General features: G+C 39.0%; 1 protein-coding gene across 2 annotated transcripts; it reads left to right on the top strand.

The window, feature by feature from the left end:
* The first annotated feature begins 99 nt into the window (after positions 1 to 99).
* LOC114472464 (uncharacterized) lies at positions 100 to 25,743 on the top strand. 2 transcript variants are annotated; one of them, XR_003675112.1, is made up of 11 exons: positions 100 to 403; positions 5,994 to 6,055; positions 6,377 to 6,397; positions 6,519 to 6,797; positions 7,833 to 7,920; positions 8,614 to 8,837; positions 8,915 to 9,202; positions 9,667 to 9,845; positions 18,732 to 18,824; positions 20,154 to 21,408; positions 21,523 to 25,743. XR_003675112.1 is itself a non-coding variant. In XM_028461722.1 (10 exons), exons 2-10 carry the CDS (start codon positions 6,007 to 6,009, stop codon positions 20,601 to 20,603), a joined length of 1,671 nt encoding a protein of 556 aa, XP_028317523.1. In that variant the 5' UTR covers positions 100 to 403; positions 5,994 to 6,006; the 3' UTR covers positions 20,604 to 21,490. The 2 variants fall into 2 exon arrangements, 1 of the variants encoding a protein (XP_028317523.1); XM_028461722.1 differs by lacking the exon at positions 21,523 to 25,743 and having other exon boundaries at positions 20,154 to 21,490.
* Positions 25,744 to 26,689: the final 946 nt, after the last annotated feature.

Raw genomic sequence — 26,689 nt, 5'->3', positions numbered from 1 at the left:
GTATTTATTATGTTTGAAGTTCAAGTGATGAAACCCACAATGAGGAACAGTTGAGTGGTTTCTGGTCTGATGCAGCACTCTAAGTCCAGTTTTTGAGGTTAAACAGGCTGCGGCTCAGCTTCTTCTGCTTCCTCCTCGTGGCTCCGAGCCAAAGCCGACGGTTTTTCCCGAAGCTTTCCGAGCGCCTCCGACAGTCAAACGGTCCACCAACCAACACCGACACCGACACCGACACCAGCAGCCGAAAGTCCTGTCGCTGCCTCCGGATCTGGCCTCCTTCAAAGTCCGCTGATTTCAAGCTGGGACTGAATTAAAAATCTGTGCTTTTTGAAACAAATAAATATCCATATTAAAGCCGATCAGCCCCTCCCAGCGCACTGCATTCGGATCCAAGGCTTTGAAGGTAATTCGTGCGTCTTTATTCACGTTTTCGGGTCCAATCAGGGACGCAGTGGGTTAAATCCTGCAGTTTTTCTTTTACTGGGACTGTTTTCATGATGTGAACATCCCTGCAGGGCGTGTAACGAGCACCAAACGCGCTTAATGCACGCGTCTTTACGCACGAGGGGGGAAAAAAAGGGGGTAATTCATGGCTTTTATCGTAAAAATGAGTGAATATTAAAAGAAACGACGCAGTAAAAGCACAGTGAGTGAGGAAATGAAGTATGAAATATGTATCGTTTCCTCTGATGGTGATCACCTGATCTCAGAGAGATGTTTGCAGGAATGCTCTCATGCATGATGTGATGCTCCATCCCATCCAACCATGGCTTTGGGGATATACCTCAGTATTGGTTACGCAATGCACAACGGGCACAGATTCCACTAAAGCTGCTGACTGTTGGTTTTTTTACATGAGGTGAATGAGTGCAGCAAAGCATCTGACACACATTCTGTGTGAAATCTGCTTTTAAAGTTGTTGGTGTTTTGGTTTTAGAGCATTAATTGTTGCCTTCTGATGTGGTTAAAGTGTCCCAAACATCAGTGTTATCTCTAAAATGTAATAAAGAAAATGAGCTAAAAGCCACAGGAATCAGATAGGGCTTCAATCTGCTGATAAATCCAATTAGGTCCTCTTTTATTCTTCGTTCTCCTGCTCTCATTTCCTCCATCTTCTGTAACAGGACGCCCCCCACCCCACCCCCCACCTCGGCTCCTATGACACACCCTTGGCTGCACCAGTAACTGCTCCTGGCTTTATTATGGGCTGCATGAGGGGGACACAGATGGACTCCATGTGGGACCGAGGCCTGAGTTTATGAGAAAATTTGGGATGTTGAAAATCATGGAATTTAAATTGTTTGTTTAACATGGGGTTGAATGATGAAAATATGGTCACAGCCGTCACACACTGAGCCACAACTCAATGGTTCCTGTTCTAATATCTAATGTAAAACATTGTCTTTTTTAAAAAAAAAAAAAAAATAAATAAAAAATGGTTCTCTGGTTTCCATGGATACGGTTGATGATAACAGAGTGGAAAGGAAAGGGAAAAGTGCTGAAAATTGTGAATCGAAGGACTAGACCTCGATATCTAGAATTTCTTTGCTTTATTAAACAATGCACATTTGATATTTCAGTGGGTAAACGTTTTTCTGAAAACTATCTGTTATATCAGTGGTTCTCAAACTCTTTTGGCTCAAGTACCCCCTTTATCCTATCTCTGAATCCAAGTCCCGGCTTTGTCCGACTACAACATTTTGCTTAGAAAACTATTTAAAAACAACTATAGAGCATAATGATAGAACGAACGAATGATACACATTTTACAGATTCTCATTTTGTAAATAAGTGGAAAGAAACAGTATTCAGTGCAGTGATTCACAAACTTTTTTTGGTCAACCCCAACGACATTTTTTTCTAGAATTACGGTAGTTTTACTGCGTTTTAGTTTAGGTACATCAACAAAGTGAAAGTAAAGAAATACCGTTGTTTAAAATTGTGTTGTTTTAATCTATAAACAAAAAACAGCAATAATAATTCAAAAATCCCCACATGGGATCCCGACCCCAAGGTTGAAAAAAAGCTGATTTAGTGGCTCCTGATGTAATTTAATAGTTTTTTATCGTTTCCGGTTATCTCACTTTTTTTCCTTCTCTCTTCCTCTCTCTCTCAAGGACCCCTTGTAGTACTCCAAGGGGTACACGTACCCCCATTTGAGAAACACTTTCGGGCCCAGACATACTGTATTTTTCCCCAAATGTGCCCCTCATTAAAATTGCATACTTCCATCTGAAGATATGGTCCCAGACCCATTTTTCTGTTGCTCTGGGCAAATTATACCCTGCTCTTATTTTGAAGGACGTTACAATAGAAGAGAACAGCGTGTATCTGTTGAGAGTGTAGGTGTGTAACTGCAGTGTTGATGAGGAGCTACAGTCCTTTTCAGCCTCATTCCTCAATTCCAGTAAATGTCCGAATATGAAATTAACATAAAAAAAAATACGCTTATCGGAGCTTAATCTGCAACCATTATTTTAAGAAGGTTTTCAGGCTTATTTTTCCTGTTTTCTTAAATTAGGATATGCTTTGTGTATTAGTTCTAAAGCTCCTTTATTATAGTCTTATCTGGTGTTTGTTCTTGGTTCGCGTCGCATTGGGACGCGTCTTTCTTTGGAAATGATTGAGTTTATGGTCGGTTGTTTGTTCTGTTAGTTCTTGGTTGCTCATGGTTTCGTGTGTGAATGTGTTGTAAATGTCATACTAACATACTACTCATACTAAGTCTGACATCTAAATGAGTATGTAGTGCGTTCACATTAGATAGTATGAAAAGACTGAGTACGCAATAAATACTCGGATGTACTGTATACTATATGGGGACATTTTTGAAGTGTGCATGGTGGGCACACTAGTCGTACTCAGCCGTCCCATGATGCATTGCGAGCGGAACGTAAAATGGTCCTGGGACCAGCTTCAAGATAAAAAATCAAACATCCCCTTTTCAAAATAAAAGCATCTTTTTACCTCTTTTGCCAATAGGGCTCTTGTTTTGAAGTTAACAGGAAGTTTGGTCAGTACAATGGAGGGTCTACGATAATCTCAGAAATGTCAACAATGTGTATATACAGTATATACTTATTGAGTATGTAGTATAGGAATCTTACACATAGCTTTTCCTCTTGATATCTATTTATATCTGCACCTTATTTTGTTTTAAATACTACTTACCTTATGTAAATACTTGCTGCTGCTTTTTTTATCCTGCAACACAAGCCAATGCAGCAACATTTTGTTGTTTTCTGTTCTTTAAAGTTCAAGTTTGAATGACAAGAAAGAAAGTCTAATTCTAAGTGTATAGTATAGAGTGTGACATTTACAACACAGCATTTGTTTGTTTGTTTTACAGTTTTTTACAGTTTAACATGGAGCTCTAAATGTATGTGTCCTCCAAAACCTCACACTCTCCCATGACGGATATTTTCCTACCAGAATCTGCACATAAATAAAGTATTAGTGAATTTTTCCGGAGAGCAAATTTACATCAATCTGGGTCGTGGCTGTTAAAAATGAATGATGGTAAATAGGGTTGCAAGGGAGGGAAATTTACCAGTACGTTTCCACGGGAACCTAAGCTTGGGGATTTTGGGAATATTTAAAATGATAAACGTAACTTTTCAAGAGAATTTTTATTGGAAATTAACTTGAAATTGGGAGTAATTTTGAATAACTGATGCTGATGCTTCAAATTCGTAAATTCACCATTTTTTAAAAATTTCATATTATTCCTTTTACGGTATTTTTCGGACTATAAGGCGCACCGGATTATAAGGCCACTATCAATGAATGGGTCTGACTGGGTCTATTTTCGTACATAAGGTGCACTGGTTTGTTATTATTATTATTATTATTATTATTATTATTATTAAGATGCCTTAAGCGAAACAACATAGTCAGATAAGTCAAACTTTATTGAACTCATTAACAATAATTCTCAACATTGTTCAGGTTTAACACATAAAATACAGAACATTACACTCACTTTTTCAGTTCAGTATGTTGAAGCACAGTACAGTACATATCACTCCACGAGGCGCCTGACTACGGTAGCCCTAAAGTGCCAAAAATCCATCAAGCAGTGCAGCTTCATAGTTTACCAAAGTTGTACTAAAACATTTTGACATATTAATTTCATATATAAGGCGCACCTGATTATAAGGCGCACTGTCGATTTTTGAGAAAATTAAAGGATTTTAAGTGCGCCTTATAGTCCGAAAAATACCGTAATTCCCATGAAAAGCTTCCAACTTTGAAAATTCCCAGAACTTTGGAACCCTAAGTTGAAATGTTTTACGTTTTAATTGTGTTATTTTGAATGGATGCTAATATTTAGGTTTGGATTGGACACATTCCGGTCTCTTCATCCACCCGTTTATGAAAACAAATTGCGTGTAAATTCACAATATTTTCACAATACATGCAAGTGCTATATTCATTGTTATATTGAAATTTTTGTTACAAGAAAATGATAAAAAAAATTAAAAAAGCGTTTCAATAAGTGAATCACAGCATGTGATTCCATGTTATATTGCCAATTCCGTTCATTTCCGTGTGTTTCACATCTGTTTTAAATGCATTACGTGAGCAGTTACTTATAAAACACTCCTATAAACAAACTAAACATAGTTCATTTTGCACTGAAATGTCAGTTATTCAGTCAGTTGTACTTAATTAACTCCATTAATCAATGCCTTGTCAGGTACACGATGCCGTTTGCATTGATGAGTTGTGGATTATTGCCAATGATTATTGACGTGTCACTACTTCAGTGTGTTTCTTGTTGCTCGCTGTGATCTGTTGTGAAAGCTTAACATGTCTCAGTGACAGTTGGCTCTGCTCCATCTCATCCTCCCAGAGGAACGCTCGTGATGTGGAGTCTAGTGTGTACATTTGTGCTGCTGTCAGCGTTGTAGCGTCTCCATTCATTGTTTGTGTGTCTCTTCCTTTGAAAAAAATGTGGTAAATGTGAAGATGACATCTGGAAATTGTGCAGCTTTTCTATAACTTTGCCATGAAATCAGGATTCTCAAGTAAACCATGGTAAATTCAAACACCTGGAATAGGACTCGTTCCTTCCATTTTCCTTAATTAGGGAAAACAGACGGAAAAAACTGAGTTCACTTCCTTAAACGGATAAAGCAATCTAACACAATATTTTTTTAAAATTGAGCCTCACATGCATGTTTTGGGACAAAATCAGACATTGACACGCTATAAGAAAACAGATGACTGAATGTCTACAAAGTGTGACAAATTCTCTCCATAATCCTCTTCAGAGTCTTGCACTGTATGGTTTTTATACATAGATCAAAGATTATATTATTTTTTTAAATTAAAAAAGTGTTTCATTTTCATTTTTATTTATCTATTTTGCACAATTAAAATAACAATACATAATATCTAGGGGTGTTGAAAGAAATCGATTCGGTGGTATATTGCAATATTACGTTGCACGATTCTCGGACCAATTCAAAATGCATCCATATCGATTTTGTTTTTTGTTTATTTCTTTTCCTTTATTTAACCAGGTAAATCTTTTATTTATTTATCAACGGTATCATTGCAATCCAAAAAAATACGACGTTGCACACCCTTGAACCAAGCAGCAGCCATGTTGAAAGTCTCAGCTCTGTCTGTCCCTGAACCGCAGCGATATTTGAGCCACACACAGACACACAGACAGAGATTCCTTTAATAGATGCCCGATGATGTCATCTACCTGCTCCATGTTTTACAGTAAATAGCTGCTCTGCTTCGTAGCGTCTAATTAATGAAACGCTATCTTGTTGTTAGCACGCGTGTCTCGTACTGTAAAATCCTTTGGCTTTGATCCACCTCACAGACGTGTTTGTAGAATCAAACACTGAGCCTAGATTAGCAATGGCTCCCCACCCTCAGTGAGTAAACATTTACGTGACAGATAGTTTGTGATGCTACGCTAAAAAAAGCAGAGCTCATTTGTGCTGTCTGTGCTTTTCTTTTCTTTCTTGCAGAGTTGGGCTAATCATGATGAAAGTAATCAGCGCCGCGGTGCTTGGCGTCCTGTTCTGCACCGGTAAGCACAAATGTAATCAGTCACTCGGGAGAGGATTGGGATAAATGAAGGGCTGAGGCTGACTGATTAGCGCCGAGTCAGGGAAAAGTACATGGCTGAAGCTAAATTATCTTGTGATCTTTTTCTCACTGGCCATTTGTTTGCTTTGCTTTTCTTGTTTGTCGTGAAGCTGCTTTTATGTCTTGTGTATTTTTAGCGGTGATTACTTTGTGCATTTACATTTCAAATGTTTCCTGAGCAAACGATGTGAGTTATTGAGAGTCAGCATCACTCGCCTTAAAAAGGTTTGAAATGAACTCATTTTTCTTGTTTCTCCCACAGTCACATCAGCGTCTTCAAAAGGTAGAAAAAAAAAAAAGCATTCTTGTTCCCAGTGTTGTTGAGCGTTGACAGATTTTTCCAAAAGCAAAAAACAGTTTTTGATCCAGTTTTATTTTGAAACATGTGCAACAATCCTCTCCAGCAGTGAAACAGGAGAACAGGACGGCCTTCTTCGGCGAGGACATCCACATCGTCGTCCCACGCGGGAACCTCGGCGAGGTCGTGTTCAAAGCCAGGAGCAACGACTCATCCACGGAGGAGTTTCTGATGAAAGCGGGAAAGGTGGTGAACTCACAGGCTTATCTCAACTCTCTGGGCCATCTGGTGCTGGAGGACGTGCAGGAGAACAACGAGGGATTGTACGTCATCAGGAACGCCAACACCTCCGCCGTCGTCAAGCACCTTAATCTCATCGTCAGGGGTGAGCGTTTGGTTTTCTCTGAGAGCGGAAAGTTACAGAGATTCTGCATAGCGAGGAGGACAGTTGTATAACTCTGGCCATGTTTACATGTCACATTAATTCAGAATAAAAGTTAAATCCTTTTTAAACTGACCATATAAACTCTTAACTCAGAATTAAACTTAAATCCGAATTAAGTGGCTGGTTTATTCCGATTTTAATTCCGAATTAAATAATTCCTCGATCTTGTAAACATTTAATTCCGGTTTAAGTTAATTCCTGTCGTTCTGTTCACGCTCGGCCAGTCACGATGACGCGCTGGTGACGACATAATCCAAGATGGCCGCCTGGACTCGAGCCGAGACTATTATTTATTAAGAGCCTCAGAAGACATGGATATAATGAACAGAGTGGATGGAAGGAAGCATAAACATGCAGACACATGGACACATTACACACACACACACACACACACACACACACACACACACACACACACACACACACACACACACACACACACACACACAAAATAAGAAGTTTGTCGTGTGTTTTTTACAGATAGACGTGAATACATCACGATCGCCCCCTGTCCAATCAGAACCCTTCCCAAAATACCTAAAGCGGTATTGAATAAACCTGTTTTCCATGTGAAACTCAATTCGGAATCACTATTTCCATGTAAACACGAAGCCGAACACTTTAATTTCAAATTAAAAAACATCATATAACAGTGGGCATTGTGATATTAAGATGCTTTTCTGCTAATAATCTGATAAAACAACACTCATATCCTTAAAAAAGCTAACTATCAGACACCTCTAATAATGAGATAAACCAGTCCAACTCATTTTAGTTCCGGGGCCAAATATGGGCCGCAGGTTTTAGGCGGGAAAACGCCTACATTATCTTTACATTATTGTAACCTAGTTTGTATGGAACTGACAATATTCAAACAAAAAGATTGACCAGTTTTTTAAACTTAAATTGGAGAAATTATTCAAACCAATTTGAGGAAAAATTGCAAGATTTTGACCATTTCTTCCTCCTTGTTAGACTGCGCTGTGGAGCAAGTGGTGAAGTACGGAGAAACCTACTACATCCACCTGACGCACGTCAACAGCCCCATCGCTCTGGAGTTCAGGTGATTAATAACCATGTGACATTTTCCAAAGCTAACGCTGTATGGAAGTAGATTTGTGTCTTTACTATGCAATCAAAAAGAAAAATCATTTCAATCATAAAAAAAAAATTCAATCCAAAAAAAACTTTTCAATCAAAAAGAAAAATCATTTCAATCTTAAAAAAAAAAAAATCAATAAAAAAAAAAAACATTTCAGTCAAAAAGAAAAATCATTTCAATCATAAAGAAAAACAATTAAATCAAAAAAATATATATTTTCAAAAAAAAAAAAAAATTGCATTTGAACATTTGATTGAAAATGTTTTTTTATTTTTTTTTTTTATTGAAATGTTTTTTTTTTGTTTTTTTATTCAATAATAGATATAAATGTGCTATCCACAAAAAAGATGACTTCAATCAACAACAATAAAAAAACGTGTTCAAATGCATGTATTTGGGTCTCAAATACTTTTATTGTTTTTGCATTTGAACACTTTTTTTCTTTGATTGAAAATATTTATTTTCGATTGAAGTTTTTTTTAATTGGATTTTTATTTTTTGATTGAAGTGAAGTTTTTTTTAATTGGAATTTTTTTTTGATTGAAGTGAGTAAAGACACAAATCTACCTCCATAACGCTGCTGTTTGGACGCTTCTCTGCATCGTCTTTCAGTGACGCTTAAAGTTTAATTCTAGTGTGTGTGACGTATCCCAGGCCCAGCATGCTGCAGTTCAACCGGACGGTGGTCCAGCACACCACGGAGCCTCCGCTGGTGTTGCTGTACAATAAGACGTCGGTGTTGGACGACTACGTGGGTCGTCTCAGTGTGTCGGAGAAGCGTGTGGCGCTGCACTCGGTCAGGATGACAGACGAAGGCAGCTACACCGTGCTGGATCGAGACGGGAAGATCAAGATGAGGAACTGTCTCAATGTCAGAGGTGAGGAGGAGTCTGAGGGGGCGTGGCTAAATCTCCAGCTGGCCGTCTGAACCTTCACTGTGTTGGAACGTTTCCAGAGCACCAGACCTTTGTGCATCTTCCCCACGGACACGACCTGAGGATGAAGCTCTACCTCCACCACTCCAACCTCAACATCGTCTACAGGTCCAAGTTGGACAACGTGGATCGGGGCGTGGTGGAGCAGGGCGTCCCCGTGGAGCCCCTAGACCCCCTTCTGGAGGGCCGGCTGACCGTGGAGGGCTCAGAGCTCCACATGAAGAAGTTCACAGTGTCGGACGCCGGAGTCTTCGTAGTGACTGACCTGGCCGGGTTTGTCGTGGCTCACGTCTACGTACGAATGGAACGTAAGAGAGAGGAAACACATTTATTAGCAAAGGTCAAAGGTCACTGAACTGTGTTTTAATGTTGCAACTTCACAAGTTCTTTACTTCTTCTAAGGTTTCACACAATGCAGCGTCAACATTAACTTTTTTCTTCCTCTTTTTTTTCTACTTCCTTTTTCCTACTCTTCTCCTTTGTTCTCCCTCCTTACTTCATTTCTTTCCTTATTCCTTCCTTCCTTTATTCAATCCTTTGTTTGTTTGTTTGTTTGTTCTTTTTTTTGGCTTCCTTCCCTTCTTTCTTTCCTTCTTTTATTATTTCCTTTATTACATCCTTTGTTTGTTTGTTTGTTTTTTTCCTTTCCTCCTTCCTTTGTTCCTTTATTTCCTCTGTCCTTTGTTACTTCCTTTCCTTGCTTTCCTCCGTTGTTACGTCCTTCCTTTGTTTGTTCACTCCACCTTTTTTCTCGCCCCTCTCTCTCTCTCAGCCTATAAGCTCCCGGCCCTGACGGTGGCCATCTTGGCTCTGCTGTCTCTGATTGCCTTCATGCTGCTGTTGTGTCTGCTGTCGTGTTTCTACAAAGTTCACAAGAGGAACGAGAAGAACAGGAAGTTGATTCTGCTGGCTCAGCAGTCGGGCAAAGGAGACGGGGAAGCGTTCCGACAGGTGAGCGTCACCTCCTCAGGAGTTAAAGACTGAGTTCCTCACAGTCTTAACTTATAGTTTTCTTTCTAATGTTCTACTTTCTTTTCTTTTACACCGGTTTTCAGATGAAAAAGTCCATCTTTAATTAAAATCTATCTTTTTCTCACTGATTGTTTACGCCGACACTCTCCTGTTGAGCTGCTCGATAGCTGCAGATTAACGGATGATTGGATGATTTAGAGGAGTCGACTGTTCAACCCTGACCGTCCATGCAGTCTGTTAACCCACTGAATTAATGGATCAATTAAAATCTCATTACAAACGGACTGCTAATAAACAGACGCTGGGATGGATGGCTGCGCCGAGCGAGGCCGTTAAACAAAAGGCAAGAAAACAGATTTGATGGAAATGTCGAGGGTCGATAGAAGCGAAAAAAGAGAATTACTTTGATCTCTAACCATCACTTACTACGTCCGTTTAAGCCACTTTAAAGCTAAAACGTAGCTCTTTATAATCCAATCAAGATAAATCTCACCGTTTTTAACTGAGTTATTGTCAGTTAGATGGTTTCCATTAGCTGACATTATGCAGCTCATTTCCAAACCATAAACTGACCCTGTGAGATAATTGAATTAATTTTATGAGTTACAATGGATTCGAGTCATTGAAGAGACTAAAACTGTGAAAAGTGGTTTATGATTAAGCTCAGCTCGCATTTGTTTTTAGATGAAACTCTTTGTCCTTTTATTGTTTTAAAAGGATCCTCCAATGTTTTATTCAAATATGGCCTAAAATCTTTAAAATGTCCTTATTAGAAGATCTATGCCTAACAAAACACATTATTCTGCACAATATTCATTTTATTACCTTTCAAAAATGGGACTACTTTAAAGCCTGTGTTCCGCCATCTTGAAATCACATGATTAATGATGTCACATGGCCCCACTGCCTGTAAATATTCCATTGTTTTTTATTGGAGTGCAGCATTCAGCCTGATTTTTAGATCATTTAGCAGCTTTTTAGTTCATTTAGCAGCTTTTTCAGTCAAAATGACAACTTTTGGTTGCTCCAGAAAACTCGAAAAAGTTAAATACGCCGATTTAATCCTCTTCAGTTTACTGAAAGATGATAAAAACAGTTGTGACCTAAAAAAAAACGCAAGGGATGACAGTTGCAACTCTGTGGTTTGGTAGTAGACAGCAGCGCACTGTTTAAGGTAGAGTAAAGGTCCCTTAGGAGAGCTCTTCTTCTCTGCTTCAGTGTTTACTACCAAACTGCAGAGTTGGAACTGTCGCTCCCTGCGGCCATAGATGTTTTCTGTTTTTATCCTCTTTTGGTAAACAAAAGAAGTCTACATCGAAATCTTTAACATTTCCTGATTATTTAGAGCAACTAAAAACAGCACAAGTGATCATTTTGACTGAAAAAGCTGCTAAATGACCTAAAAAGCAGGCTGGAATGTTTACAGGCTAATAGGACTTGGAACATCTTCATGATTTCAAGATGGAGGAACACCGGCTCTAAAATTGTAAAGTAGTCCCATTTTTAAAAGTTAATAAAAATGAATATGGTGCATAATAATGTGTTTTGTTAGGCATTGATCTTACAATAAATACAATTCAAAGATTTTAGGTCCCGGCTCCTCTTCAGTATCTCTGCTGTGCTCGATTATTGCTGTGAATCAGGTGTTTAGTCGAGGCCGTCCTGCTCACAGCTGGAATCCTGTGAGTTCCATCCTTTGCTAACTCTGCTGCATGTGCTCCCTCTTATTCTAAGGAGCCTCAAACGGAACCTCTTCTTGGTGAGAGAATCGTACTCGGACCCTTTTCCCCCCTTCCTTTCATCCTTTCCTTTTTTATCTTTGGTGTGGAATAAAATCGTCCTTGCTCAGCTGCCACAAGTTGGGTTTTTTGATCAACTTCTCTGTGGGCGACAGTTTCATGGATGCGTGTCCAGGATTGTTTGGAACCGCGGTGTATTTGAGATGAAAGACGGCCATTAAAGATATTTATCTAAGCCCCGACACATAAATCCTGGATACGTGGGAGGAGCTGCCATCGATCTGGAGCCACCAGCGGAAGTTGATTGAAGACCTAATTTGAGAGAAAGTCAGTAAATTAGCAGGAGTGGATCAGAAACTGGGAACCAACAGCCTCTGGGATCCTGACACACCTCTGAGTAATCCTGCCACTGAGCTGAGATCACGTGACCACTTCTGTCCATGATTTATAGATTGAACATTAAAAATAATCAAAGAATCTCACATTTTGTGATGATTTTGAATTAGAAAATCCAAAGGTTTGGTTTCAGAATCCCACATTGGAGATGATTCAACCCTGTTTAAATGATCCTTAAGACTAAAGGCAGATATTTAAAAACTTTGGTCAACATAACATACATGTTGGATTGTAGGAGGAGCTTAAATAACATGCAAACTCCAGAAGGAGAGGCTAAATCACTTTGAATACGATGCGATAGATGATAATGTGCTCATGGGTACGATACAATATATTTAGGAAAGGAAAAAAGACAAAAAAAACCCATGTTTTTGTCCAAATTTCAACCAAAGGTAGACCTTAGGCCAGGGAAGATTCCATTAGATTTTGAAGGGGATCTGGATCAATATACTGATTGTGGATCAGTTTGAAAATTCTAAATATCTCTACCCATCATTATTGTTGAAAATGTAACAATTTCTATCTTGGCTCGTAATTAACCGACCTTTATGAAATTTGGCAGTCATGTCAGGTTGGTTCCTCAATTATTCCACAGTGTTTAATGTATAACAGATCTTTTTGTATATTCTAAGAGAGTAGGTGGAGCTGTATTAAATTTCGAATTTCAGTTTCCTAATTGATGTATTTCCTGAGATATTGGAATCTGAAAATCTCAAAAAGTATTTATCCAATCAAACTAAATAATTACAGCTTGCCTATTTTATAATCACAGAACAATTGGTAAACATTTCAGAATGCTTTTAGACTGAAGTAAAATGACACGGAATTAACCAAATTCTTATCAGCTGGAATCTCCAAAATGGCCACGCCCACATATGAAGGCAAGCCAAGGCAAAGCAAATGTATTTGTGTAGAGCATTTCATACACAAGGCAACTCAATGTGCTTTACATGATCAAAAAGTGCAACAGAAAACATTCAACAGCTTAAAAATGAATAAGAACATTAAAATCATCAACAAACATATTACATCATCAACAACATGCCCATAAATCTCTCTCTCAATCATACGCAGTATATAAAAAAGTGCCTTTAACTTTGATTTAAAAATGTTCACATTGGATGTTGACTTCAGCTCTTTGCAGCATAACAACTAAAAGCAGCATCACCATGTTTACTGTGAGCTCTGGGCTCCACTATCTGACCTGTGTCCATAGATCTCAGAGACCTGCTGGGTTCATACCTGACTAACATCTCACTGATGTATTCTGGACCAAACCCATTCACACATTTATACACCAGCAGCAGAACTTTAAAGTCTATTCTGAGGCTGACTGGGAGCCAGTGTAAAGACTTTAAAACTGGACTTATGTGCTTGTTTAACTATATAAACCTCCTCAGGTTTCCATTGTAACAAGTCCCTGAGATATTTGAAGCTGAAAATGGAAGAAAAATAAGGACAAGCAAAAATCCACACATACCCCTTTACCCCCCCCTCACTAAATTGGCCATATCTCAAAAAGTATTAATCCAATCAAACTAAATATTTACTGTGTGCCTATAGGATAATCACAGAACAATTGGTAAACATTTGCTTATTGACAGAACTCTCCAGAATGGCCACACCCACATATAAAAGGATATTACGTGTGTTAGAGGCTTAAATTTGACACAAAAAACTCAAAGACGTTGGTAACCGCCTCGGGTTTCCATGGTAACAGACTCAGAGTTGATTTGATGTGTTTCTGAAACAAACCCAGGATTTGTAGCTTTCTGCGTTTACCAGCTCAGTCCAGCATCAGAGGAGTGTGAGTCAGGGTGTCAGAGGCTGTAAGAACCTCCTTCAGTCCAACGTTGACCTTCAGCGTCTCTCCTCGCTTCTTAAACCAAGTCATGGAGCTGTGATGATGTTTCTGCTCAGATGCACAACAACGGCTCCGCTTGCTTTAAGAAAGAGTGTGAAAAGTGTGTGTGTGAGGCATCCTGACAGCAGCTGAACGTGACCTGGTATCCAGCGATGTTAATGCTTCTTCCACCCTGCTGCTCATCAACACAGACATGTGAGCTATGCTGCATTTACTCATAAACGCTGATGTTTTATGATAACTGCGTCACTGCTGCAGTGATCACACAGCGCAGTTTATTAAGAGCAAACACGCAAAGAGATTTGTGTGGTTTTGTCTGGTGTGGGAGTGAGTCTCAGGGTCCATAGTGTCTAATGTCGCGTGTTGTGTGTTCTGTAGAGGGCAGGAGTGAGAAGCTTTAGGTTCAGATCTATGTTTCTAGCTCTGTGTTTGTGTTTGTGTGTTTGTTTGTGTCAGATGTGTTACAGGATTTAAGAAATTGATTCAGAATTTTCTCCTGAGTATCATGAAAAATCCCACATATTTGAACAATGGTTCAAGGCAGAGGTTCTTAACCACCGGTCCGTGGACCATTTGGTACCGGGCCGCTTAGACAGAATACATTTTTGAACAGTACTGTCATTTATTTGCTGATGTTTTAATTTGTAAAATTGCTTGATGCGTCCAAATTCTAGTAAGATGTCTCTTTCTGTGTACTTTATTATAGAATACAGTTTTAATCTGATAACTTGTAACCCAAATTTTATCAAACAGGGTACAGAATGCTATGGACACTTCTGTATGTTACCACGTTTTCGTAAGTTTAACCGTTATCGTAAGTTTAACCGTTATTGTAAGTTTAACCGTTATCGTAAGTTTAACCGTTATCGTAAGTTTAACCGTTATTGTAAGTTTAACCGTTATCGTAAGTTTAACCGTTAGCGTAAGTTTAACCGTTATCGTAAGTTTAACCGTTAGCGTAAGTTTAACCGTTATCGTAAGTTTAACCATTATCGTAAGTTTAAAAAACATCGATTCATTGGCAAAATGAATAAAAAATGTTCCTATTTAAACCTAATGGAACTTTAGCGCCCCTTGCTGTCTTTATTATTATTTCTTTATTAATACAACTGTATTGCTAATACTAACTCTGAGTTTGTTAAAATGACTCTGAGGGGCTCATACTGACTCTTTTTTTAACCATTTTCTTATATATTGATATAAAGTGATATTTCATGACTGTGGATGGATTCAGGAGAAATGCTAAAGCAGTGGATCCAAAGGTACTCTGTTGTGTTGTGTTGTGTGTCTGTGTGTCTGTGTGTAGTCAGTGTGTAGTCAGTGTTCCTCTGGGTGTGTGTTTGTGAGTCCCCCCTGTGTTTGGAAAGCTTTTTGAGCCTAAATTTCATTTGGAGATATAAACCACAGTTTACCCTCTACGAGTACTCAAACTAAGAGTACATGTACTACTAGTGAAGCAAAAAGTGTCACTAGTTCTACTAGTTAGCATTATAGCAGGGGAGAAGCACATTCTTGCTTGCCATTGGTTTTTAGAAATATTACAACCAATCAGGGAGTTGGATTTAGTTGTAGCTGCTAGTGGAATTGAAAGTGTGCTCGTCGTGCTAATAAACAAACATTTTGCTCTACTAGTAAAGATTTTTAGAGCACATGTGTAAGTGGACCATAGTATAGTGAAATCATCTACTAGTAGTCATTTTTGTCACTATTATAGGGCTGAGCGTTACGGCCTAAAAATAAAATATCAGTTTTTTTTTAGTCTTTTTAAGTCTACTAGTAGTACTAGTAACTATACCTTAAAAACAATCTTAAAAGTAAAAACCTTAAAAACACAACAAAAAAACTACTTTTCAACTGAAAACATCTCACGAGTTGTACTAGTAGACTGTTTGTAGTTTACTAGTACTACTAGTAAAGCCAATACATTCACTAGTAGATCTCGTAGACCTAATGCAAATGAGGGAGGAGGGATTATAACCAAATCCAGCTCATTGATTGGTTGTATTATTTCTGAAAGCCTGCCCCCTTATTAGCATATAATGGTTACTAGTGAGGCTTGAGTATACTAGTACAATACTAGTTTAACTAGTACTAGTACTAGAGTTAAACTATAGTTGATGTCACTGATATCACATTAATGCTCATATGGCTTTCCACACTTTGTGTTGTTGTTTGTGCACAGCAGCTTGACGCGTGTGTATGTACCCGTGTGTGTGTGCGTGTGTGTGTGTGTGTGTGTGTGTGACGGTGGAGGTTGAGATGACAGCAGTCGCCCCTGACATCTAATGGATTTCCTGGAAGTCGAGAGGACGCGGGAACACGTGTGAGAGGTTGTCAGCGACCTTTCTGGATCAGCCCCAGAGACCAAGCTGAAATTCCTATTGATCCGCCTCCCACCCTCCCTCCCTCCCTCCCTCCCTCCCTCCATCCCTCCCTCCCTCCCTCCCTCCCTCCCTCCCTCCCTCCATCCCTCTCTCCCTCCCTCCCTCCCTCCCTCCCTCCCTCCCTCCATCCCTCTCTCCCTCCCTCCCTCCCTCCCTCCCTCCCTCCCTCCATCGTTCTTTCATTCTCCTTCCCCTGCAGATTGTCACCATCTGCCTCGTCGCCTCTACCTGTTTTTTGCCTTCGTGTCTCCTGTGAATCATTCTCCTACATTAGTCTTTGTCATGCTTCCTGTCTCTCTTCATTTCTGTCTCCTCACTCTTCTCTCCAACTTCGGTCTTCACACTGACACTCTGTTTTTCATCTGTACATCTATCATAAGATGACCCAAAATGAACATTGAACTATAAGTCTTTTCTACACAAAGTTACAAACTCATACCGCCATTTTGACAGTACGCCACACCAGCAGGTGGCGGTATGATAAATCAGAGAGAGGTCCTGTAAATAAATCCTAGGGTGAGTCTGAATAGTCCCTCCTATCTCCTTTCCTAACCACTTTTCCTGAACTTCAAAGTGTTTAAGTGGCGGCCATGACAAGGAGCGTTCCAATTCTCTAAAAGCTAAGGAAATGAAGCTTGATGATTCCTTTATAACCTCCTTTAGCCCAGGAAACACTGATGTATTCTTTACCAAAAGAGACAAGATAATGCTGCCCCACAATTCCTTGCTGCAACAACATTTAAAGGGACCAGCTTATCAGTGTGTTCAGGGAAATTCACAATGACATAAAAACAGAGTACTCGGTCGTTCAAAAAAAGGGATCAGAGACATTTTTAGCCACATTATGTTTTATTCAACATATTTCATTCACCTAGGAATGCTTTTTGCGGTTGTATATTTATATGCCTACAACATTATGTAGGCCTATATTTTGCATAAAAGTAACAATTTCATAAAATCCTACTTATTTTGGATTAATGTTCATTTCTGAGTGGAAGGTGAGTGTGCAACCATTCTCAATGTCATGTTCTTTTAGTTTCACTTTAGTTCCTCGTAGCCTCTATACCTTTGATTTACATTCAAACATTGTGATATTTGAGATTATATCAGTGGTTTGTGGCAAAGGGGAAAGAGTTTAAATGAGCTTTTCGGAAATGTGAAGTTTTAACCTTCGTCACCGTCGGATTCATTACGTAACCTAGTGGAAGTGCGTCTGATTTTCCCTAACACCGAACACCTCGGCTGTGTCTGAATAGTCCCTCCTATCTCCTTTCCTGTCCACTTTTTCATAGCCCCGTGGATGACATCACGGGGTTAAGGAAAGGTGTTAGGAAAAGGCGATCACTTTTGTTTTGACAATCAGATGTACTTCCACTAGGTGACGTAATAATCTGACGGCCGTGAAGGTTAATGATGTCTGTCGTGGTGAAAAACTACAAATTTCCTAAAATGGACTAAAAGCACATTTATAACAATTTCCCCTGATATAACCTTAAAAATCACCTTGTTTTAATGTAAATCAAAGGAAAAGAGGTGACCAGGCTACGAGGAACTAAAGTGAAACTAAAAGAACGTCACATTGAATGGTTGCTCACACTCATCTTCCACTCACTAATATGAATTATGTTGAATAAAACATCACGTGGATAAAAATGTCTCTGAACCCTACCCTAACCCTTGAACCACAGAGTGGCTGTTTTATGTCAGTTATAATCTGATCATATGTCTTACATATAATAAAATATAGGTTTTAGATTCAAAGTTGTTCAAGGCATATTATTGCATTGGTACGGTCATCGTGAGTTTCCGTGAGCGCTCGCGTGTGCGTTTCCCTTCATTCCCTAAATGTTGTCGCCACAAGGTTTGTGGGTCAGCATTATCTCGTCTCCTTTGGTAAAGGATGCATCAGTATTTCCTAGGCTAAAGGAAGTTACAAAGGAAGCATTGAGCCTCCTTTCCTGAGCTTGAAGAGAACTCAGACCCTCTTTATCACGGCCGCCACGTAAACACTTCAAGGAACAGTGGATAGGAAAGGAGATAGGAGGGACTATTAGGACGCAGCCCTAAACTTTAGAAGAGTACTGCTTGGCCAACACCAGATGGCACTGTTGTTTTGACATAGTCCCTTGAAGTTGAAACAACAGATTGTGAGAGGAGAGTCAGTGTGTTGACATGTTTGAATGCTGGAAGTTGAGAGTTTCAGCTGTCAGATAGAAGATTGTAGTCATCGCTCCAGTCGTTTATCCAATCCCTTCATCCTCCCTCTTCCATTGACTCCTTTCCTCTTGTGGACTAATTTCAGGGATGTTTTGTCCCTCTGACTTTCTTTCCTCTCAACCTTCACACTGAGCATTAAGACGAATAGAGACGTGACGCCAACCAAGCTTTGTGTTTAGAGTCGCTCCAAGTAGTGAAACGTGACCAGTTTGTGCCTTACTGGAATGGTTGACATATCTGTGTGTGTGTGTGTGTGTGTGCACAGGTTGTCCATGAGGCCTACAGCAGGTTCACTGAAGAGTCCCTGACACAGTCTGTGTGCGATAAGCCATCAGAGAGCACAGAGGTCACCATCAAGGTCAGTGTGAAGAAAAATTGCAAATTTTTTATGTCTGGAATTAACTTTATTGTTCAAATTAAGAGCAAGTTTCAGTCTGTTAAAAAATTATTTAAACAAACAATTAGAATTACGTTCACTGCTGAACAATGTGGATCCCTTAGTACAGGGTTTTTCAACCTTGGGGTCATGATACCATGTAGGGTTGCCAAAAGTGTCTAGATAAATAAATAAAATTGCTGATTGAAAATATATTTCAAAATGTTTATTTATTCTTCCTTTTACAGATTAAAACAACCCCCAATCTTAAACAACCCTTTCACCTTCTCAAATATAAATTTAGTTCAAATAAAATGCAGTTTAAAGAAAAAAGAAGAAAAGTCAAATAAATCAGGAACTGAACACAGACCAACATCCAGAGGAAGGTTTCTAGCATTGTTTAAAATGAAGAAGCTCCAACCATTAACCAGACTGGTGTAGCTAATAAAGTTAAATACTAAATGTTAAGTTTTATTGAGGCTCCTCCTCAACCTGTGGTCGTCATGGGTTACATCTGTTCATAGAACAGCAGATTTTATTCATGCATGGGTTGTGTGCATTGTTCATGAGAAGAAGTGGAAGAGTGATAATGTGTGTGATAATAATGTAAATGTGTGTAAATTATTCACAGCTTTCCTTCTGACCTCCTTTTATTTCAGTCTTTGCTTCTCTGTGTATCACGTTCTCTCTCTGTTCCTTTCCTCTTTGGTTTCTCTTTAGTTTCTCATTGGTTCTTCTTTTGTTTCTCATTGTTTTGTCTTTACTTTCCCTTTGGTTCCTCTTTAGTTTTCTTTGGTTTCTCTTTGGTTTTCTTTGGTTTCTCTTTGGTTCCTCTTTGGTTTCTCTTTGTTTTGTCTTTGGTTTCTCTTTGGTTTTCTTTGGTTTCTCTTTGGTTTTCTTTGGTTTCTCTTTGGTTTTCTTTGGTTTTCTTTGGTTTCTCTTTGGTTTTCTTTAGTTTCTCTTTGGTTTTCTTTAGTTTCTCTTTGGTTCTGCTTTTGTTTCTCTTTGTTTTTTCTTTACTTTCTCTTTGGTTTTCTTTGGTTTCTCTTTAGTTTCTCATTGGTTCTTCTTTTGTTTCTCTTTGTTTTGTCTTTACTTTGTTTTTGGTTCTTCTTCGGTTCTCTTTGGTTCCTCTTTGGTAACTTTTTGGTTTCTCTTTGGTTCCTCTTTGGTTCTCATTGGTTTTTTTTTTCTTTGGTTTGTCTTGGATTTCTCTTTGGTTCTTCTTTGGTTCTTCTGTGGTTCCTCTTTGGTTTCTCTTGGGTTTTCCTCAGAGCTCATTATCGTTGTTTGCTCTCTGTTGCTCTGCAGGGCCTGGAAGTGTCCAAACCAGGGCGTTACCACGCTTTAAACTCTGACAACTTTCTGGAGATGAGCGACTCTGGCGTGGAGTTCTCCAGCTCTGGCCACCCATTGGACAGCGACACCGATGCCGGGATGACCTACGCCTCCCACAAGCCCCTCCTCAATGCTGTGTCGCCTACCGCCGTGACGGCAGGGGGTCACTCCAACAGCCTTGAGGCCACCATGTTCCCCGACGGTGACCTTAGCGCCAGCCGCACTCCGGATTCCATCATGAGTGCAAGCCCCGCCTCCCATCCTCGCTCTACCACGGCTGCGACTCCCAATGGCAGTTTGCAAGGTGCCGCATCCCCGGGGACTGCCTCCAGAGGCACAATCGAATCCGATTCAGCCAAGGTCAACGGGATGGCAGAGAACGGAGAAGTGGCTCCGAAGGCGGAGTCGGCTCCCAGCACCTGAGAGGAAGACGCTGGCGAATTTTTTTCTAATTCACGTCTCTTTAAACATCGTCACCGGCTGGAGCCTTTTCATATCCAAACATCGTCACCAAGTCTTTTTCGTACAACATTTCCGAAATCACAGACTTAATTTCATCAACGCTTGGATCTGGACGTCAGCATAACCAAGAAGAGCAAGAATCAAACGGCCTTTGCACAAAATACTTACAAAGTACAATGCACTATACACCGATAACTCAAAAGAAGAAGAAGAAAAAAGTGGAAATGCATGCATTCAAAAGCCATGTTTTAAAGTAGATAAGATAGTAGAGATGTGCAGGACGATGCTGACATTAGAGTAGATTGCATGCGGCCTTTGACCGATGGGTCGAATGAGTTCACGGAGCTGTTGGACATCGACAGGCAAAATCAACGCCACGTAGCGACGTTATCCTGCAAACGGCAGCGGCATTAGAGAGCGAGCGACTGTCTGGTCGCTCAGCGTCAGACAAACACACAATTGCGCTCCAGCTCCTTCATTAACAGTACGAGCACGTCACACGGAGGCAGTTTCAGCACGTCGTCATCTCTAAAGGCGTCCCTCGCTAAATAATCTGTCAAAATGTCCCACCGTGTCTCACGCAAACAGGAAGAAGTAACTTTAAAACGAGCTCCTCCTTGTCACAGGTGGATGAATTCGAGAGAACGCTTCACAGCACTCGTGGGATTTTTTTTTTTCTTTCTTTGGAGCAGCTCCTGAGAGCGTAATTGGATTGTCGTCGTCCTCTCAGACGGACCAATTCACGGACACGCCGAGCGAGGAGCCGGTAATAAAGGAGGCGGCAGTGCTGTTCGGGGAGCAGATAAATGACATGCATGATTTAAAGCCTCCTATTTTCATCTCAGACACCCCCCCCCCCCAAATCTATCTCTCCCCCCAGCGCTGATGGTCGTCGCCCAGTTGTTTGCCAAAGTGAAGAGAGTGGAAAGAGGCAGATGATAACGACACAGCCTGCAGACACAACACAATGACACTGGAGGGGAAATTAGGAGAGTGTGTGTGTGTGTGTGTGTGTGTGTGTGTGTGTGTGTGTGTGTGTGTGTGTGTGTGTGTGTGAGCGAGTGTAGAGGATGTGAAGCGTTCAGCACATGAAGGAGAAGTGATGAAAACAGATGAAAACAGGCGCAAAAACATTTCACATCAACACATTCATTCAAATTGAAAATCAACGACTTAAAAAAGTTGGTAAAAACAGACTTTTATTCCACATCTGAAAATAGATACACATACTTTATTCATCTCCAAGAGAATAAACGGTAACTAAGTTGCTTAATTTAAAAAGTAATGCATTAGATTACTAATTACAGAATAAAATATTCATCAGTCCCAACACTGTCATCTAAAATGTAGTTAGAATTCACTTTTTTCTTCAGAACTTTAGGATTTGTTAAATATATTAAAATTATTTACATTGCTTTAGTTATATTTTTTATTTAAATTTAAATTTATTGAAATTATTCATGGAATTTAATTTTTAAACATTCTTAGAACAAAACTTTCTTACATTTAATTGTTAATTTAATGCATTTCACTTCATAATTCGAGTCAATTCTGAAACTAAATTAGGAAATACATGTATTTTCTTTCGAATTACTTATTTTTGTGCCACTTTATAACAAGTTCATGCATTTAATTAAAGTATAACCAAAATGCCGAAAACATTTACATTTTTTTTTTTTGCTGTTGGAGGCGTTTAAAACTACATTTGAGGTTCAAGAGGAGACACAAGACAAAGTAGACAGATATTAAAGTATAGCTTTGACTGCTGAAGGTTAGAGAAGAACACACACACACACACACATATAGAAGAAGAAAAAGCACAACATTGACCAAGAACAAGTCTTGTTTTGTAAGTTTAGATATTATAATCAGTGATCGTAAATACATCCTTACCTGCAGAAAAAGACCATATTTCCTCTCATTCAGGAAAACAATAGTTAGGATTCATTAATGTCGATCAACATCAACCTGTTTGTGTGGATTAAATCTAAAGCAATATAACTTTAAAACAAACAGCACTGAGTCATCACCATAGGCACATGTAGAGCAGCACGTCCTCTCTTCTCATCCCTGTAAATACAAAGATGTATTATATGCACGTGTATATTCAGATAAACCTACAGTGTTTCTTACTGCGAGTCTTATGCAACATTTTATACGAGGAAACGCGTTGGATGCTCCTTTAGCTGCGCTGCTTCCGTTAGCGGAAAAAACTCATTTCATCAGATGTCGAGTGAAATCCCTTCAACGCCGTCTCCTTCAGAGGGCGCTCTTTTCCTGACTTCCACTGACTCGCTTTACCTCAGCGAGTCGCACTTTTCCTTTTAATGGTTGTTTTTACGTTGTTGTGCATGCACGCTAACATATACGCATTGTGGTGATTACGTATTCACCGTATTTCGTATGAAGTAGTGTTGTCGATTGATTATTGACCAGTTCTTTTAATCAAAGTGGTATAATTAGTTGTACAAATGTCAAAGTGACTGCCCTCTATGGGTTGAAACTCTGTTATTACAACAATATTTTCCTATTGGCTAAGAATTGAAGCGTTTCTATCAGTGCTGTTTGGAGAGAGTTATGACATCTTCGTTCACGCCAATGGTCGTTTTTTTTTTGTTTTTTTTTACAGCAATGGCGGTTCATGGAGCCTCACAATAGTTCCCGAAAGTGAGCAGTCGACTATTGCAGCGCAATGAAGCTAGAGCGGAATAGACAGTTTGTGATGCACTTTTGAACAGTAAGATGTTCAAATAATCATATTGTATTATTATTATTATTATTATTATTATAATCAGCGTATCTAAACCCATTAACGTGTGTATTAAAGCATGTTAGTTGATTATTATTAACATATATTGTATATACATACATATGACGATGTACTGTACAAATTGTGTCACTCGGAATCAATGGATTCAAATTGCCCGCCAATAACTTCCTGGAACTATTTGAGTCTCCATGAATCACGTGACAGTCAAGCATTTTAAACTTCCGTTGTCGTAACTCTCTCTCTAAACAGCTCTGTATATGTGTCTATATAAGCTAGCAATTGTCGACTGGCTGACTGGGCGTGTCTTCACTGCTCTTCAGTGATTCTGATCATTTGCAGACTCTAGCTGCGTTTCCGTTACCCTTGGAAATGCACAAAATTGAAATGGTGCAAAAAGAAAAAAAAAAATGGTAATGGAAGCGCCTGAATTTAGAAAAAAATTGCAAAACTGTTTTTACATTTTCACAAGGAGGTTTTTCATAATAAACATTAAAAGGGATTTATGTTTCAAATCTCTATTTATAGCATTTTTTGAAAACTGGTTTGGAAACAGAACGTTTCCATCAGATTGGGGGTAACTATACTGCTCCTGTGGCCACTAGTGGTACTGCAGTATTTAAGCTTGAGTATAATTGGCTCCTATATGGTGTTACGTAGCTTCCGTAATTATGCGAGAGCGCACAGAGCAGAAACGTGCGCAGAAACTAAAATGAAGGGCGTAAAAGCAGCACATGGCGGGTGATAAACAGTTTTGTGACTTTTTAAACTACTCTGTCTCCATGCGCTCACGTTTGATCTGATCTTTTTTACTGATTACACTGTAACCAGTAAATTACTGTAAAAGTGGCATTTTTAGACACATATAAAAAAAAAAATTATGGGGTATCCAGTTAACCAGTTTTTACTTATATTAATATTTATGCATTTCAAACAAATTGTTTTCAGCCCTTCCTAACCTGGAAATCCGACTTCATTAAATGTAGAAAACAACAAGAAAATAAATAAAAGCTGCGTAAATGAACAAACCCACCACAGTCTAATATGTAGCTTGTTGGTTCATCCCACGTTAGACACTGGAGACGTTTCTTCTTGTTTTGCATGAAGATGAAACATTTCTTTCTAAAAGCTCGTCATAATTTTTCTTTCGGAGAGCGCGGGGTTGAAGGACTCGAGTTTTGTTGGGATTTCCTCCTTGAATAATACCTACCGACGTCTTTACGAAGGGATTTCACTATACGTCCTACTGATGTTTTCTGTTTCACTGCGATTCCCCAGTGGCTCTCAGAACAGACGAGATGAGAAAGAGAAGATTTAGTAAAACACTCACATGGTAAATCTCCTATTCTTTCCAAGCCTAATGAGAAAGCATGAAGCGTGAAAACATTTCTGATCATCCACTGATCGACGTTTTGACTCTGGGATCAATAATTCATCCGTAAACCAAGCTTTGATCAATCATTGTAATTAAGTTTAATCTCATCTGTGATTGATGATGAATAATTGGAGATTGGCTGATTGGTTAGCACTTATCTTATATCCGTATGAGAGCAATAACGTCTAAATATCAAACGCGGCTTGTGCAACATCCTCAGCAGGGAAGCCCAGACACAACCTCATCCGCATCCTTAATTCAGCCAAAAATCAATTAAAACTAAACTGGAAAAGATGGAGTTTTCTTATCTGGACACTAAATCTGTTTTAATGACACAGACGAGCTAATAACACGCGCCTGCTTTATGCCTTTTCTTATGTAGCAACACATTATAGACGTATTAGCATTCTGATATTATAGCCTGTGTCTGCTGTCCCACCTATATCCTCTACACACGGTCAACCTGCAGCATGCTGACACGCAGTAGATTGCTTGTGGGACAGCCGCATACATTGATACAAATAACGTGAAATGCACTTTTCTATAGCAAACGTGCCAGTTTTATACATAATGACAACAGAAATGCACCTTGGACACGTCGGAGAGTTAGAGGTGATGATGACAAGTGGGAGAGTTTGTGCTGTAGGGAATAAGAAACACAAAAAACATTGTGTTACACTTCCTTTTAAAGCTATTTTTTATGGTTTTCTCTAAGATCGGACACAGAAAGAAGACGTCAGAGCTTCAGCATTGCTGGTTCAAGGGCTCCATAAATAAAGAGTACACTGGGACACAAATGTTTTGCTTGAATTCACTAACATGAGTGAGTTTTTGTTCACATTAGAAACGTGTGTTTAAACTCTATACTTAAGCTGATAATAGAAAATAAAATGTGGGATCATCTAAACTGACGATAACGTCAAAAAGGAATAAAAAGGTTGTTGCTCGTTCTCAGAAATATGCACACTTTTGTAAAAATCTCTCCTTTATTCTGTTATGAATGATTCTTCTTCACAATAAATACACTATCAAACATCTCCTTTTTCTGAGTTTTATATTATTTTATCATGTTTTATTTACCACAGTCATCTCATGGCACACGACGGTTCCAGAGTTTAAACCTAGAGCAGCTGTATTAGAAAAGACTTAGAATTACCAACTTAGAATAAAACACAATAAACTTTATTGTTAATGTAGTTCACAGTAAAATTGGGACGCTGTTCCACAGTGAGTTACAGAGAATACATTTTAAAATTCAAGAAAACTTGCACCAAAACGAACTGAATAAGACTAAAATAAATAATGTGAAATAGAGTCACGGCAGTTTAGAGCAGACATGAGCAACTGGCAGCTCGGGGGCCGTGATATTTTGTACGGCCCCCAAATTAAATGCACACAATGACTCCAAAAACACAATAAAAGACAACAAAAATGACTTCAAGGAGCTGAAATACACAAAAGTGGCTCCTAAAACAAAAAGCATGACAGAAAAATACATGAGAGGACAACATTAATTAACTCAAAACAACAAAAATGACTCCAAAAAGCCAAAATGACTCCCAAAACACATTAAAAACAAAAATACAGAAACGTAGGATTATCCTGTTTTTTTCCATGTGGTCAATTATCAGGTCTGTGTATACATTGGTATCGTTTAATATTGGAAATTTAGTGTTGGACATTATCAACATATTGGATATTGGATAAAAAAATGCACAAAAATGACTCCAAAAACACAAAACGGGAGCAAAAATGCTCAATATGACTACAAAACCAATCAAAAGGACAATAAAAAATGACCAATAACACAATAGATGGCAGAGAAATACCCAAAAGTAGGCTCCTGTTATTTCCATAAATAACAAAAATAAACAAACAAAAAAGATAGAAGATTACTCCATAATT

Source organism: Gouania willdenowi, chromosome 11, assembly GCF_900634775.1.
Source record: "Gouania willdenowi chromosome 11, fGouWil2.1, whole genome shotgun sequence".
Classification (NCBI taxonomy): domain Eukaryota; kingdom Metazoa; phylum Chordata; class Actinopteri; order Blenniiformes; family Gobiesocidae; genus Gouania; species Gouania willdenowi.
The sequence above is the reverse complement of the archived record's forward strand: the minus strand, read 5'-3'. Positions and strand labels throughout refer to the sequence as shown.